The sequence below is a fragment of the Erinaceus europaeus genome, chromosome 9 (genome assembly GCF_950295315.1).
Source record: "Erinaceus europaeus chromosome 9, mEriEur2.1, whole genome shotgun sequence".
In the NCBI taxonomy this organism is placed as follows: domain Eukaryota; kingdom Metazoa; phylum Chordata; class Mammalia; order Eulipotyphla; family Erinaceidae; genus Erinaceus; species Erinaceus europaeus.
This window is the reverse complement of record NC_080170.1, coordinates 119,080,982-119,097,808: the sequence shown is the minus strand read 5'-3', so window position 1 is coordinate 119,097,808 and position 16,827 is coordinate 119,080,982. Positions and strand designations below refer to the sequence as shown.

At 54.0% G+C, this 16,827-nt stretch overlaps 1 protein-coding gene across 2 annotated transcripts in view; it reads left to right on the top strand.

Moving 5' to 3' along the window:
• Positions 1-16,827, top strand: part of URB1 (URB1 ribosome biogenesis homolog) — a 66,202-nt gene that overhangs the window by 30,994 nt on the left and 18,381 nt on the right. For both annotated transcript variants that reach the window (XM_060198596.1, XM_060198597.1), the window contains 14 exons: positions 361-493; positions 1,501-1,617; positions 3,592-3,704; positions 6,233-6,352; positions 6,929-7,045; positions 7,159-7,297; positions 7,405-7,575; positions 8,558-8,739; positions 9,397-9,615; positions 10,023-10,208; positions 11,492-12,326; positions 13,019-13,220; positions 13,928-14,117; positions 16,535-16,593. In XM_060198596.1, the coding sequence (XP_060054579.1) occupies positions 361-493; positions 1,501-1,617; positions 3,592-3,704; positions 6,233-6,352; positions 6,929-7,045; positions 7,159-7,297; positions 7,405-7,575; positions 8,558-8,739; positions 9,397-9,615; positions 10,023-10,208; positions 11,492-12,326; positions 13,019-13,220; positions 13,928-14,117; positions 16,535-16,593 (2,783 nt within the window). The remainder of the gene's footprint in view (positions 1-360; positions 494-1,500; positions 1,618-3,591; positions 3,705-6,232; positions 6,353-6,928; positions 7,046-7,158; positions 7,298-7,404; positions 7,576-8,557; positions 8,740-9,396; positions 9,616-10,022; positions 10,209-11,491; positions 12,327-13,018; positions 13,221-13,927; positions 14,118-16,534; positions 16,594-16,827) is intronic.

Genomic DNA, 16,827 nt, shown 5'->3' with positions numbered 1-16,827 from the left:
GACTCCGTGGGGGTAGATAGCATAATGGTTATGCAAACAGACTCATGCGTAAGGCTCTGAAGTCCCAGGTTTAATCCTGCACCACCGCCATAAGCCAGAGCTGAGCATTGCTCTGGTAAAAAAAAAAAAAAAAAAAAAGGTGAAGAAGAAGAAGAAAGAGACTCCTGCTGACCTGCTTCACCTCTTGTGAAGTGTCCCCTCTGCAGGTGGGGAGCTGGGGGCTCGAACTGGGGTCCTTGTGAGGGTCCCTGAGCTTTGTGCCATGTGCGCTTAGCCGGGTGCGCCACCGCCCCGGTACTCCCATTCACTCTCTCCACCTCTGATTGTGAGTGGCTTCCAAACCTTTCCCCTCTCTCGCAGATTGTGCCTGACCTCAACACCATCGTGTGGGTGTGGCAGTCACTTGTGAAGCAGGAGACAAACCTGGATGACAAGAAAGGGAAGAGGGACAAGGGCACCCCTGCCGAGGCCGAGCCTGAGGGCCCCCCACACGGTGAGGGCTGCTGGCTGACTGCCGGCTCACTATTTGCCCTTAGGGCAGACGCAGGAAGCAGGCAGCCCTCGAGTCCCCTCCTGTTCTGGGGACCACCGGAGCCCGCTGTGGCTGTGAGTGGATCCTGTGACTAAGGCCCAAGACAAGACTTCTTTATTTGGGGGTGCTGTACACGGCGCTGGGGATCGAGTGCCGGTCCTCGTGCGTGGAAGACCCGAGCCCCAGCTGCTGAGTTTCCATAGATGGAATGGTGGCATTTCCTAGAAGTGTCCCCAGACCACGGGCAGCCTCTGAAGATGAAGTTGCTGGGTGAATGGCCACCTCGCCCTGCACTGTGTGGGGTGGGCACCTCTCTGTCACGTTCCTGATAGAACTAGACACCCCCCGCTCCTGTGCTCCACCCCCAGCCATGAGCTCTCCATGGAATCGGGCCTTGCTGGGCCCAGCCCTGGGCGCTGTTTCTGACCTCCATGCCCTCTCTCCTGCTCACGGTGGCCCATGAGGTTGGCACTGTGCTGTGTGTCCCCGTGGGTTAGGTCAGGGCAGTAAGAGTGAGTGTTTGTGCGCTTTATTTTTCTTTATTTTTCTTTCCTGCCTTCCTCAGTTCTAGCCCCGCGGGTCCTACAGCTGGCTCTGTTCAGCCTGCACCTTTTTAATTGCCACCAGGGTTGGCACTGGAGCTCAGTGCCAGCATGACGAATCCACTGCTCGTGGTGACTTTTTTTTTTTTCCTTCTTCCTATTTTGATAGGACAGAGAGAAAGTGAAAGGGGATGGAGTGGGGGGAGAGACACCTGCAGCCCTGCTTCACCACTTGTGAAGCTTCCCCCCTGCAGGTAGGGAACAGGGCTCGAACCTGGGTCCTTGTGCGCTCAACCATGTGGGTAACCCACGATCTGGCCCCCTCAGCATGTACTTGACTGAGGTGACCTTGAGCAGCCTCTCGACCCAGGACAGAGAACAGGGCTGTGTCCTAACTCTTGACTGTCCCGTCGCTTCGAGTTGCAGACGATGCCGAGACCATCCTCCTGAAGGCCGTGCTGCTGCAGGTCATCTGTCTCTACCAGAAGGCGGTCCCGCACGTGGTGATGCAATACAACTTCGACTTCAGCAAGCTGCTCAAAGGTGCGTCTGAGGGTGGCAGGTGCCTGGGTCCCTCTGGGGGGGGGGCCACAGGCAGAGGATGACAGATGTGTGGACAGTGGACAGGAACATGTGAACCTCTCGGCTGGGCATTTTGATCCAGTCTGGTCCTCCTACCCACCCCCAGACTATTCTAAGAAGAGAGGATATTTATACTGCTGACATCTTATTATTTATTAATTTTAATAGGATAGAAAAATTGAGAAGGAGGAAGATAGAGATGCCTACAGCATTGCTTCATTGCTTGTGAAGCTTTTCCCCCCTACAGGTGGAAACACATGCATTTAGCCAGGTGTGCCACCACCTGGCCTCTAAGAGGATATTTATTAATTTTTTTCTAATAGAAATACAGAGTGAAAGAGAGAGAGAGAGAACAGACCATGGCTCTGCCTGATGGTGGTGCTAGGGTTTGAGAACTTGGGACCTCAGAGCCTCAGGCATGAAAGTCCTTTGCAGAACCACGATGCTGTCTCCTCAGCCCTTGGTCCAGTCTCTTTATAGCTCTTCTCCTCTTCCTCTTCCTTCTCCTCCTTTTTATTAGTGATTTAATAATGATCAACAAGATGGTGGAGTAAGACGGGTATGATTCCATACAATTCCCACCACCAGAGTTCCATATCCCATCCCCTCCATTGGAAGGTTCCCTATTCTTTATCCCTCAGTGAGTGTGATTAGTCTTCCTAACGTAATTACGAGATGACACTTAGCAAGGATGGGAGGCAAAGAGGAAGCCAGCCAGCCTGAGTCGCCTTGCTGTGTGACCGCCACCTCAGAGCATAGGCGCCACCTCTAGAGCCTGGTGCTGACATAAGAGCCCTTTGTCTGGCAGGGAAGGAGAGGAGGAGGGAGGTCCTGACCCTGGGGACACCCACTGACACAGCCACCTCAGTTTCACTCTAGTACGTCAGGTCTAACTACGTCCTGTAAAAGGTACACTCTCCTTACCTGGTCATGTTTTCTTGGTGGAAGTGTTTGCATAATAAAATCTACTTTAAATTTTTATTTTTATTCATTTATTTATTTGGATAGAAACAGAAAAATTGAATGAGGAAGGGGGAGATAAAAAGAGAAGGAGAAAGCACATGTGGCGCAAAGCACAAGGACCGGCATAAGGATCCCGGTTCGAGCCCCTGGCTCCCCACCTGCAGGGGAGTCGCTTCACAAGCGGTGAAGCAGGTCTGCAGGTGTCTGTCTTTCTCTCCCCCTCTCTGTCTTCCCCTCTTCTCTCCATTTCTCTCTGTCCTATCCAACACAACTACATCAATAACAACAACAATAATAACTGCAACAATAAAACAACAAGGGCGACAAAAGGAGATAAATGTTTTTTTTAAATCTTAAAAAAAAAAAAAAAAGACAGAAAAAGAGAGACAACTGCAGTACTGATTGGCACATGAAACTTCTCCCCTGCAGATAGGGTCTGGATGGATCTTGAACCCGGGTCTTTGCACACGGCAACATGTGCTTTGCCAGGTGTGCCACCACCTGGCCCCTAAAATCGACTTTCTAATTGGGGATAATTGGGCTTCCCCAAGAAGAATCGCCCAAGTGTCACTCTTGGCATTTACACAAGCCACTAAGACCTTCTTCAAAAGCTGCAGTGGCTCTCTGATGCCTTGAGGGCCAGTCTGTGCTGTGCAGCCAAGGCTTCCTGGACTGTGGCCATTTAGCCTTTAGCAGCCGTGGCCTTTCTAGAAGAGGGGGGCCCAGCCCTGGGCCCAGAGGGCCACGGTCTACCCACAATGCACTTGTCATTCCGGGGTACAGGCATCAGGCTGGAGCAGGCAGTCAATGCGAACCAAGTAGCCGCCGGCAGGGCTCCCAGATGTGGTCACAGGACCGGGGCCCAGAGCCTGCGGCTCTCCTTTGTGTTTCTCGCCCTGGAAGCCCCCCCTCGTCCTTTGGCCAGGGGTAGCTGTGGGCTGGGTATCTGACACTCACTCCTTCTCGTTCCAGGCGTCATCTGCGAGCAGGGCCTTTGGGAGGAGGTGCCTCCCGTGCTGCAGCACCACATGCTGAAGGTGGCGCTGGAGCTGCCGGCCAGCAAGTTCCTGTGGCTGAAGGCGCAGGTAGGTATGTGTGTGTGGTTGGGGGGGGGGGGGTTTTGCCCAGGCCTCAGGTGGTCACCTAGCTTGCTGGGCTTGGGGGCAGTTTGGCTGGGAGTTTCTAGCCAGATCAGGGCCTCTACAGGGCTGGAGTTCCTAGTTTTTGTTTTGTTTTTTAATTTATTATTGGTTAGAGATAGAGAGAAATTGAGGGGGGGCCATAGAGAGGGAAAGTGACAGAGACACCTGCAGCCTTGCTTCACCACTCATGAAGCTTTCCCCCTGCAGATGGGGAGTTCTCAATTTTTAGACAGAAACTTTTAGAACAGAGGGCTAGGGCCCGATTCATGAACCAGGAGGCTGGTGCCTCTCTTTGCCTTTGCAGAACGAGATGCAGATGCTTAATGTGTTCTATTGAAACCATATGCTTAGTAGGCATTGAGTTTGTTGTTTTTTTTTTTTTTTTAACTTGACTACATTTTCCTTACATTTTATAAAAACTGTTGGGAAATCAAGTACAATATAGTCTATTGTGTAAATGTACCACAGCTTTCTCAGCCATTCATCTGTTGTTGGGCATCTAGTTTGCTTCCGGGTTTTGGCTATTACGAATTGTGCTGCTGTGAACATAGGTGCACATACATCTTTTTGGTTGGGTGTTATGGAGTCCTTGGGATATATCCCTAGCAGAGAAATTACTGGGTCATATGGGAGGTCTGTTTCTAGCCTTGTGAGGGTTCTCCAGACTGCTCTCCACAGAGGTTGGACCAATTGACATTCCCACCAGCAGTGCAGAAGTTCTTTGTCCCCACAGCCTCTCCAGCATTTGTTACTGCTGTCATTTTTTAAAAATATATTTATTCCCTTTTTGTTGCCCTTGTTTTTTATTGTTATTGTTATTGATGTCATCGTTGTTGGATAGGACAGAGAGAAATGGAGAGAGATGGGGAAGACAGAGAGGGGGGAGAGAGAGATAGACACCACCTGTGTCTATCTTCACCACCTGTGAAGCGACTCCCCTGCAGGTAGGTAGCCGGGGGCTTGAACCAGGATTCTCACGCCGGTCCTTGCGCTTTGCGCCACCTGTGCTTAACCTGCGCTACCGCCTGACTCCCGCTGCTGTCATTTTTGATGTATGCCATTCTCACAGGGGTGAGATGGTATCTCAGTGTTGTCTTTATTTGCATTTCTCTGACAATCAGTGACCTGGAGCAGTTTTTCATATGTTTATTAGCCTTTTGGATCTCTTCTGCAGTGAATGTCCTGTTCATATCCTCTGCCCATAAGTTTGATGAGCTGTTATATATATTTTTTTATTTAAGATTTTATTTATTTATTCTTGAGAAATGATAGGAGAGAGAGAAAGAACCAGACATCACTCTGGTACATGTGCTGCTGGGGATTGAACTCGGGACCTCATGCTTGAGAGTCCAAAGTCTTATCCACTGCGCCACCTCCCGGACCACTGTTTTATATATTTTGGTTATTAGTCTCTTGTCTGATGTATGGCATGTGAAGATCTTCTCCCATTCTGTGTGGGGTCTCTTTATTTGGGTGATGGTTTCTTTTGCTTTGCAGAAGCTTTTCAATTTGATGTAGTCCCATTGGTTTGTTTCTGCTTTAGTCTTCCTTGCAATTGGGTTTATACCATCAAAGATGTCCTTGAGGTTTAGGTGGGAAAGTGTTCCACCAGTGTTTTCCTCTAAGTATTTGATAGTTTCTTCTCTAACATCCAGGTCCTTGATCCATTTGGAGTTGACTTTTGTTTCTGGTGAAATAAAATGGTTCAGTTTCATTCTTCTGCGTGTTTCAACTCAGTTTTCCCAGCACCATTTATTGAAGAGAGCCTCCTTCCTCCATTTTATAACTTGAGCCCCTTTATCAAAAATTAGATGTCCATAGGTGTGTGTGGTGGTGATGGTGGTGGGGTTCCTACATCTTCAATAATGCCTTTTAAAATTTCTGGGTAGCATAATGTTAAATCATACAGGGGAATCAGGATGCAACAGATGCATTGGCCTATGTATTTACACAGAGCGCCTTAACCACTTCTTTCCAAAGAGGGAAGAAAACCAAGTAGCACTAAGCACTTTCATTCTGCCTCTTAGTTTTTAAAAGATTTTCTTATCTGATAGGACAGAGAGAAATTGAGAGGCGAAGAGGCTAGAGAGACACCTGCAGTACTGCTTCACTGCTCGTGAAGCTGCTCCCCTGCAGGTAGAGACTGGGGGCTTGAACCTGGGTCCTTGCGCATGGTGACATGTGTGTTCTACCAGGTGTGTCGCCACTTGCTTCCCAGTGCTCTTTCTTGGATGAGGGTGTGTCTATTCTTATGTGAAGGAGAGACCAGAGCACTGCTCAGTCCCAGCATACAATGGTGCCGGGAATCCAATCCGGTAGTTCAGCAAGAACGCCCTCCGTCTTTGTTACAATCTTACATGTGGGTCCATGGCATGTTACAGCATGTCCAGATTTTCACATGGGATGTTCTGTCTGTCCAGCAAATGGCGGCCTTCGCTAACATACCCAATATTGTGTTGTTCAAACTCCAGGAAGGCCCCGACGCAGAAATCATCGGAGGAGAGCGCTCCGTGTTCTACTTACTGATGAAAATGTTTGTGACCAGCAGCCACGTGCAGCTCAAGTCCTCAACCAGACTGCTGATCATGAAGGTGAGTCTCCTCGCCCAGCTCCTGTAGCCGCTGCCTCAGCCCTCAGCGATGTGGGCATGTGGCGTTTGAATTTATGGTGCCTCAGACCTGAGAGACAACTTGGTGAAGCCAGGAGAAGGTGGGCCTTGAGGTGTGTGCCCGGCTTCTCCCGCTTTCTGGATATCACTAGGTAAACCGCCTAACCTCTCTGAGCTTCATCTTCTCCTGGATGGGCATGATAAATAAATTAATTAATTACTTAATTAGTTAAATAATGCCGGGGGGGGTGACTGCAGGGTGAGAGAGAGGTGGGGAGAGACACCTGCAAACCTGCTTCACTACTCATGAAGCTTTCCCCCTGCATGTGGGGAGCTGGGACTCAAATGCAGGTCCTTGTGCCCGATGTTATGTGCTGTCAACTGGGTTTGCCGCCACCCACCTGGGAGTGCGGTTTCACAAGACAAGCCAGCTCAGGATTGACACTGTGACCTGCTGTGTGCTCCTCAGGCCTCCTTTGAGCCAGAGCGTCTTTGCTTCTTGCTTCTGGGAGGTGGGTCTCTCCCTGACCTTCCCACCTCGCCTGTCCCCGTCCCCCAGATCCTGCGGGACACGGGAGTGTTTGAGCACACCTGGAAGGAGTTGGAACTGTGGTTGGAGCACTTGGATAACACCAAGGAAGAGAACAGAGAAACCGTGATCCAGTTTCTGGAGCGGGTAAGCACCCCTTCCGGGGCTGGGGAGCCTGTTCCAACCTACGCGGCTAGGAGGTAGTCCCGGGGGGGGGGGGAATTCTCCTTTCACCCGTCACCTGCCTCTTTCTCCCCCAGGTCTTGTTGACGCTGGTGGCGAGTCCCTACCCGTACACGGACAAAGCGTCTGACTTTGTCCAGGAAGCTAGCACGCTGCAGGCCAGCCTGGCGCGGCACGATGCCGATGACATCAGCATCCCCATCTCCCACATCGATGGTAGGTGCTCTCCCACCTGCTTGAGGCGACAGTGTCCTCCCGTGGGCTCTCCAGGACGGGGTCCGTGGGTGGCCCGGGCCTGTCTGACTCCCTGCCGTCTGCTGCAGACGTCCTCGACATGGTCGACGTGCTGGTGGAGGGCAGCGAGGGCCTGGACGAGGACATTGGGTTCGAGCTGAACGAGGACATGGCGCTACTCACGTTCCCCTTTAGCGCCGTGGTCCCTGCCGCCCTGGAAGCCAGGAACAAGCTGCTCCTCGAGGCCGAGAGCAAAGCAGGTACCCGGGTCAGGTGTCTGGATGCTCAGCACCCAGTGGCCAAGGAGATGGAGAACCAGGGCAGCAGGAACCAGGGCAGCAGGGTTCAGACCCTCTGGGGTGACAGGCGCCCCGGAAGCTGGTCTCTTGAGGGAAATCCTGTGTGTTTGCCCCCTGCAGACACCGTTTTGTCACCATTGCGCATCTTAGTATCTTGAGCCCAAAGCCCAGGCTTTGCTGCTGTAACAAACAGGCCCCAACATCCATATCCATGTATTCTTTCTTTTTTTTTTTTTTTAAAGGTTTTATTTATTCATTAATGAGAAAGCTAGCAGGAGAGAAAGAACCAGACATTACTCTGATACAGGTGATGCCGGGGATTGAACTCAGGACCTCATGCTTAAGGGTTCAGAGCTTTATCCATTGCACCACCTCCCAGACCACTTTTTTTTAAAAAAAAAAAACAACAAAAAACCCTTTTTATTTTATTTTTCAGAGAGATGCAGAGAGACACACACACAGAGAAACACCAGAGCACTGCTCAGCTTTGGCTTATGGTGGTGCGGGGAATGAACCCGGGACTTAGGAGCCTCAGGCATGAGAATCTGTTTGCATAACCATTATGCTATCTTCCCTGCCCGACATGTCTGTGTTGTAAAGTGGTGGTCTCAGTCGTGACCGGATGTAGCCTTGGACAGACCACACTGCTCTCCTGGGTGGTTGTCTTCCGGCCTGTGGCTATACCACCCCAGGTGCGACTTTGAAGGTCACAGTGAAGGAGGAAGAGAGTGTGTGTGTGGGGGGTTGTGGACGGGCTCCTGTAAGGGAGAAGAAATGGACCATTGAGCACCAAGCAGGTCTCGTCATCCCCAGCTTGGGCCCCTCACAGGAGGCTGCCACGGCCTTTTCCAGACCTCGATTCTTCGAGTGTTGAGTTGGGAGTTTCTGAGGAGTCCAGGGGTGCATCCCAGCCGACCCCCAAATGCACCTTGTCCCTCCACAGGAGAAAGCATCATGACCTACCTGACGGCGGTGCTGACGGACCTGCTACACAGCCAGAGGGACCCCCTGGCCCTGTGCCTTCTGCTGCAGGCTTACGACAAGCCCGGCCCCCTGAGCCCGCGGCTGTGCCACTTCGGCAGCTACTACCGCCTCTGGATCCCACAGACAGCCCTCGAGGCCTCGGTGAGCGCCAACCCTGCTGCCCTGAAGCTGCCTTGCCCGAGGGGCCTGTTTGCCCTCCCCCCCCCCATGTTCCAGCTTGCAGGGCCAAACATAGACAGCTCCCCTCTCCTGCACACAAGGGAGCTGGTGCCGTCCTCCCAGGTTTAGCCGAGTAGCTGCTGAGACAGGACTCCGTTTTTACGGGATAAGACAGGGTAGATAGGGAGAGAGAACAGGGGAGAGAGAAAGATAGTCACCTGCACACCTGCTTCACTGTTTGTGAAGCGTCCCCCCCGCAGGTGGGGATCGGAGGGCTTGAACCCGGATCTTTGCACCATCCCCACCCCCCACCGCCATTGTCATGTTGCAAGATGTGCTGACACGGGCTTCCGGGGGAGCCAGGTTTCCTGCTGTCCGGAGTGTGGTTTCCCACCTCCCCAGGATGAACCCTAGCAGTTCCTGTGCGTGAGCCCACACCCCGCACGCGTAGCTTGTGGCCCAGGTTCTGGGCTCCTGGGTGTGGAAAGGCCTCTCCGACGCACTGCCTTGACATCGACCCGCCAGGACTCGGCTCAGGACGTGCTCGCTGTGAAACGGCCTTGTTTCTTGTCCCCGTCCCTCCTCGGTGACCCTCTTGTCTTTCCTTTTTTCCTCCCGGCCCCTTGGTGCTCCCTATAGCTGCCTCAGACGCCGGACAGCCTCGCCCCACAGGCCCCGGGCACCCCCACCTTCTCTGCCCTGCTGCAGGCGGCCTACCAGCGCGAGGGCGGCCTCCTGGACGAGGGGGTCCAGGCACAGCTGCAGGCCGCTCTCCTGGACCTCCCCCTGCACCAGACCTTGCGCACCGCCAAGCAACTACTGCTCTACCTCAGGAGCACCGTGGAGAACTTCCGCCAGGTCAGCTGCCCTACCCACTCCCGGGGCCCCTGGGCCCCCTCCCAGGGCTGCGCTGTCCTCCCCATCCGCCCCTGGCAGCTGGGGTTGGGATTAGGCCTTAGCTGCAGGCAGGGAAGTAGACGCGGCCAACTCTGGTGGTGGGGCAGCCTTCATCCAGATCAGAGCTCAGCTCTGGCTTGTGGTGCTGGGGATGGAACCGGGGACCTTGGGGCTTCCACCATGGAGGTCTGGTGCGCCGCCACTACGCTGTCTCCCCAGCCCTTGCTGAGTCTTTGGGGCGTGGTATCAGAGAGGGAGCCGGCCATATGTGTCCCCCTGAGCCTCCTCCACGGCCCTCACATGTGGTTCTGGCTCCCACTGCCTCTTGGAGTCGGCGGGCTGATCTGACGCGGCTCCCGTCCTCACAGCTGGGCCGGAGCACGGGGCCCCTGCTGCTGGAGCTGCTCCTCGACCTGCTGCGGCACCTGCTGCTGCACTGCCAGCGGCTGGACGCCCAGAACCGCCAGATGCGCGAGGCCACCCAGGCCGAGGCCGAGGCCTCCCTCTTCCTGGATGTGGAGTCTGAGGCCGAGCTGGAGCTGGCCCACGACAAGGTACTGCCCGCCCTGTCGTTCAGGGCCACCGGGCCTGCACATCGGGTGGGGCGGCAGTGGCTCTGGAAACCAGGCCGGCTGGTCCTGTGGGCAGAATTCAGTAACTCTGGTGGCTTTGCGCATAGCAACACTCAATAAGAAAAAAAAATGGGGAGTCACAGCGGGTTAAGCGCAGGTGGCGCAAAGCGCAAGGACCGGCTTAAGGATGCTGGCTCAAGCCCCCGGGTCCCCACCTGCAGGGGAGTCGCTTCACAGGTGGTGAAGCAGGTCTGCAGGTGTCTTATCTTTCTCTCCCCATCTCTCTGTCTTCCCCTTCTCTCTCCCATTTATCTCTGTCCTATCCAACAACGACGACAGCAATAATAACTACGACAATAAAACAAGGGCAACAAAAAGGAATAAATAAATATTTTTTAAAAATTGCTTTTTAATTAACTAGTTTATTGGATGGAGATGAGATAGGAGGATAGATGCCTGCAGTGCTGCTTCACCGCTAGTGAAGCTTCCCCCTCTGCAAGTGAGGACCGGGGGCTTGAACCTGCATCCTTGTGCATGATAAAACATGTGCTCTACCAGGTGCACCACTGCCCAGCCCTTGTGCTGGTTTTTATAAATTCATTTATTTTTAAAATATTTTTTATTATGTATTTGTTGGATATAGATAGAAATCAAGAGGGTTAGAGAGAGACAGACAGCTTCCCCCCTGCTGATGGAGATCAGGGACTTGAACCAGGTCCTTGCGCACGGTAAGCTGCACACTCACTACGTGCGCTCATGTAGGGAGTAATCTGGAGACGCTCAGGGCACCATGCAGATGCTCCTTGGCCTCGTCAGTCACGTCTGCGCTCCCTCACACTCCCCTGCACCCCGGGACCTGCTTTTCTTGAGAAACCCAACGTTACTGGCATTTTTTCTCTTTTTTAAAATAAATTGTTTTATTTATTTATTTATTGGCTAGAGAGAGGAAAAGGAGCAATAGAGAGGGAGAGAGAAAGAAAGGAAGGGATTGGGTGGTGGTGGCGCACCTGGTGAGTGCACGTGTTATAGTAAGGCCCACGGTCCCCCTGCAGGGGGATAAATTTATGACCCACGAAGCAAGCGCTGCGGATCTCTTTCTCTTCCTATCTTCCCCTTCCCCCCCTCAATTTCTCTCTATCCTACCAAAAAGAAAAAAACTAAAGTTCTCTTTCTTTTCTATCCTTCCAGTGTTGGCAAATGCCAGCACCTCCCTAGGCCGCCCAGGCCCCAAGGGTGTGACGTCTGTGCCCCTCTGTGTGTTTCAGACGCTGGAGGAGGTGTTGGCGGCCATCCTCAGACATCCAACGCTGGAGGGCTGGTTCCTGGCGCTGGAACGACAGGCCCTGCCCCCTCACGGCCTCAGCCCCACGTTGGTGAAGCTCCTGGGGGCCCGCCTCACTGCCGGGGTGCTGCCCCTGCTGCTGGCCGCCGCCCCGACCCTCCAGGACATCGGGCAGCCGGGCCTCCTGGCCACCTACTCGGACGCCGTCACACAGAGCGTGCTGACCGGGCTGCGTGGCCTGAGCTCATCTCCCGGGGCCGCGGCCCTCCCACAGCTGGAGGCCCTGCGGGGGCTGCACCCCTACCTGGAGGCTGCCCAGCTCCGCCAGGTCACCCTGGCCCTGCTCGGCCTGCCTGAGGCCAGGCTGGTGGCCGGGGCCGGGGCCGAGCGGCGCCTGACCGTGCTAGGCCAGACCCTGGTCCAGCTGCTGACCCGGGGTCCCCAGGCCCAAGCGCAGGCCGGCGGGGGGCTGCTCTGGGCCTCCGAGGCCGCCCGGGGCCTGGGGGCGCTGCTCCCCGCCCTGCACGCCGACGAGCCGGACGCCGCGCTGCTGGAGATTCTGCAGGCCGAGCCGGCCTTGGCTGCGGTGGTGGGCGCCGATCTGCTGGACTACTGCCTGGCCCGCCGCACGCCCACCGCCCTGGGCCTCGCTGCCCTGCTGCTCCGACACAGCCGCTCCCACCTGCTGCGCTTCGAGCTGTGGTGCAGGCGGCTGGGTGCTGGGTCCCGTCTGCGGGACGGCCTGGCGGCCTTCCTCCCCGTCCTACTCGAGTACCTGCAGCGCCGCCCAGAGGAGCTGGTCAGCCGGCCCTCCGGAGGTAGGACGGTGGCGGGAGGGCCCATGGGTGGGGAGCAAGGCGGAGTGGCCCATGTGTAGAATGGAACTCCGTGTTCTCCACGCAGCGTTGAAGCTCTCACTCAGTTTTTATTTTATTTTTACATAGAGACAAATTGAGAAGGAAGGGGGGCTAGAGATACCTGTAGCATTGTTTTACTGCTTGTGAAGCTTCCCCCAACAGGTGGGGCCTGAGCTCTTGAACCTGAGTGCTTTTGCACTATAATGTGAGGCCCCAACCTGAAACTCTCTCTGTCTCTCTCCATCTCTCTCTCTCTCTCTCTCAGCTCTATCTCCCCTTCCACTCTCAGTTTCTCTCCATTCCACTAAGAGAAAAAGAAAGAAGGGAAGAAGGGGGGGAATGGCCACCAGGAACAGTAGATTATAATGCCTACATTGAGCCCCAGCAATAATCCTGGTGACAAAAAGAAAGAAATGAGGGGGAGTCTTCCAGCCATGGGCCCTGTCCCTGTCTTTCCTGTCCTCCTCCGTTATCTCTGCCGCTGTGGACCTTCGAAGGGGAGCTCTGAGTGAGCACGGTGCTTCACTGCTCAGGTTCTTAGCTCAACACTTTGGAGCTCGGGGTACAGCTGGCCCACCTTCTCAGAGTGGGTGCCCACGCTGGCCCCAGCACCCCACAGCCCACACCCACATGTTGTCTTCCGTCTGCCCCAGCATCCTCGGCCACTGTCCCCATCCTGAGGAAGGCCCTGTGGGGGCGGCTGCAGAGCAGGCTGCTGGCTGCCGACGGGCCCCCGGAGTCCGGGCTGCAACAGGAGGTCCTGGCCAAGCTGGTCCCTTTCGCACGGCCCAAGGCCCTCACTGCCCTCATGGAGCATCTGCCCGGCTTGCTGCAGACGCCCGGTGGCCTCGGGAGGTACGCAGGCTGGGACCGTGCTGTGCCGTTCCCCCCCTTGCTCTGTCGTGTTCCTGCGTGCACTGACAACGCACTTCCCACAAAGACACTTTCCAGCCACCTTAGCTGGAGTGAGAGGGTCCCCCTGGCTGGGTGTTGGGCTTTTTTTGATAGGACAAAGAGGAATTGAGAGGGGCGGGGGAGGCAGAGACCTGCAGCACTGCTTCACCACTCGTGTAGGTGGGGAGCAGGGGCTCGAACCTAGGTCCTTGCACACTCTAACATGTGCCGCTGCTTGGCCGGGTGGTGGATTCTGATGCCCATAGAATAGTGGTTGTCAGCCAGGGGAGAGTTTTACCCACTCTGGGGGCCACCCAGCAGTGACTGGTACCTATTTTATTGTCGTAACACGGTGGAAAGTGTTGCCTGGGAGCTACCCAGTGCCCCTATAATGCACAGGACAAGCCCCTCTGTCTCAGGCCCAGTGCGGTAGAGACTTGAGAGAGCCTAGTGGAGGCAGAGTCTGCTGGTCCTCGTTGCCCTCACCATACGATTTCGGTCTCACCTTTGATGCGAGTCGGGCAAGGAGGAGCCCTGAGTCCCGTGTGTGGGTGGGTGGGCACAGGGAGCAGGACCCAAGATGGCATCCGTCCCATGTGGGGCATCGTCATGATGGGCGAGGGTGTCAGGCACCACACTCACCCCGTGACTTCTGTCCCCTGCTTCAGTTGGGTGGTGGCTGACTCTGTCACCTCGGCCCTGGGTGAGTCGGCTGAGCAGCTGCAGGCCTGGAGAGAGACGCTGCTGGCATCCTGCGTGAAGTGGCTGGTCGCGTCTTTCAGCAACAGCCAGCACAGTGACCAGGACAGTGCCCGGGACCTGGAGAAGCAGATGCTGCAGAGATTCACTGAGCTGGTGGTAGGTTTTTGTCTTTCCCTGGAGTCGCTGGCTGAACACCCCAGGGGAAGAGAGGTGGAAAGACTGAGCTTTAAGGAAGCATTGCAGCCAGGCTGCAGAGAGAAATTTGAGGGCAGGGAGTTGGATGGTAGCGCAGCAGGTTAAGCGCACATGGCGTAAAGCGCAAGGACCGGCATAAGGATCCCGGTTCAAGCCCCCGGCTCCCCACCTGCAGGGGAGTCGCTTCACAGGCAGTGAAGCAGGTCTGCAGGTGTCTGTCTTTCTCTCCCCCCTCTCTGTCTTCCCCTCCTCTCTCCATTTCTCTCTGTCCTAGCCAACAACGATGTCAATAAAAAGAACAAGGGCAAAAGAAGGGAATAAATAAATAAATATTAAAAAGAAAGAAAGAAACTTGAGGGAAATGACAAGGCCCACATTTGGGAGACCATGGCGGCTGGAGGTGGGGCGTCAGCCCTGGTGTAGATGTGCTGCCGTGCGCCAGGAACACGAGCCGTCAGGAACACGAGCCGCCGGCCACTTTGTGGTTTTTTTTTTTTTTTTTTTTTTTTTTTTATTGAAATGGAAAACCTCTCGACTCCTAGTGGACGCCCACTTCTACACTCCAGCATCTGAGTGGCGAGCTCTGCTGGTCGCCAGCCTTTATAGTCAGCGCCTTGCCGGACATGGCGTCTAACCGATCAGCTGGCGCCTCATCCAGTTTGAAACTGATCAAAGCTGCTGCCGCGGGGACAAGGTGTGCAGGTCTGGCGGGAGTCGGCCTGTTAGCCTGTTCACGTCAAATAAGCCTAACTCCCTGCCCTCCACTGGCCTCGGGTGTCTTTCTTTGGTTACTTTCGAGCTATGTTATAGAATTTTTTTTATTACAGTATGTTTTGCTTGTGTCTCAGTAAATTATATGATTCTCTCTCTTTTTTTTTTTTTATATTTATTCCCTTTTGTCGCCCTTGTTGTTTTATTGTTGTACTTATTATTGTTGTCGTCGTTGTTGGATAGGACAGAGAAATGGAGAGAGGAGGGGAAGACAGAGAGGAGGAGAGAAAGATAGACACCTGCAGACCTGCTTCACCGCCTGTGAAGCGACTCCCCTGCAGGTGGGGAGCCGGGGTTCGAACTGGGATCCTTATGCTGGTCCTTGTGCTTTGCGCCACCTGCGATTAACCTGCTGCGATACAGCCCGACTCCCTGATTCTCTTTTTTTTAGTATTTTATTTATTTATTGGGCAGAGACAGAATCAGGAATCTGAGGGAGCTAGAGGGAGACAGAGACACCTGCTGTACTGCTCTACCACTCATGAAGCTTTCCCCCTGCAGGTGGGGTCCAGGGGCTTGAACTCGGGTCCTTGCACACTGCAGTGTGTGTGTTCAACCAGGTGCACCACTGCCCCACTCCTATATTGATCTCTCCTCTCCTCTCCTCTCCTCTCCTCTCCTCTCCTCTCCTCTCCTCTCCTCTCCTCTCCACCTGGAACCCTCAGTGCCTCGGGCTTGGGAGTCTGGTCACATAACCATTGTGCTATCTCCCCAGCCTGCCTCTGTATTGATTGTTGAATGTCAGACCAGGTCTTCATTGCTGGGACAAAGCCAATCTGACCATGACTATATATTGCTAGTGTTGCTGCCGGTTTTATATATTGTTACATTTGACTTGCTTGCTTTTTGTTTTTGTTTGTTTGTTTGTTTTACTTTTTCATCCTTGCATATGAGAGGATCTTAAGTTTATTTTCCTTCTCCTCCTCTCCTGCCTCCTCATTGGGGCTTCACTACTCTGGGCCGACTTTATTTTGTGTTTTTGTAGACCTGAGGGTTTTTGTTTTTGTTTTTGTTTTTGTTTTGTGGTTAGTTGAATTTTCAATCCGGGTTATTTACTTCTCCCTGTGTCCCTGATTTCACCGCACACCTTTGCGGTTTTTCTTCAAATGAAAATAAATTGGGGGCCCAGAAGTGGTGCTGCCAGTTCAGCGTACACATTGCCAAGCCCAAGCACCAGGGTTCAAGCCCCTGGTTCCCACCCACAGGAGGGAAACTTCATAAGCAGTGACGCAGAGCCGCAGGTGTCCCCAACGACCAGGGACTCACCTGACCTCTCGCAAGGAGCAAAGGCTTTCCCAGGACATCTTTCAACAGTCACCCATGTTCTCTGTCCATGGGTGCAGATAGGAACAAGGAAGGGAAAACTGGACATTAGGGAATTCCCTTTCACATGTTGGCTAATCCTGGGCATTTGAAGAAAGGACAGGTCCTCCCCCTTTGGAAATAATGAAACAAACAAAAACTTGAAGCCAGAAGCAACTGGGTGTTTTTGTGGATTGTCTAATATAACCATTTCCAGGCATTCTCTGGCTTTCTGTTTCATTCCCTCGACGTGTTTTAAACCAGCTGACACGTGCCCTCCCTAATTCTCATGACTTTGTTCATAGACTTCACTGAAGGAGGTGGACCCTGATGACTGGCAGAAGTTGGTGAAGGCTGGACTCAAGTAAGTGGCCTGTCTTTGCCAGGTGGAATCCAGTCAAGGTGTGAAGGTCTCTGATGCTGCAGAGACGGTGTGCAGTTTGCACTTAGCACAGCGCACTCAGGCTGCTGCTGGGGTGCCCACTTCAGAGATAGAAGGTAGGGCCGGGTGTTGACGCACTTGGTTGAGTGCAGTTGTTACCATGTCTAAGGACCCAAGTTCATGCCCCTGCTCCCCACCTGCAGTGAGAGGAATGTC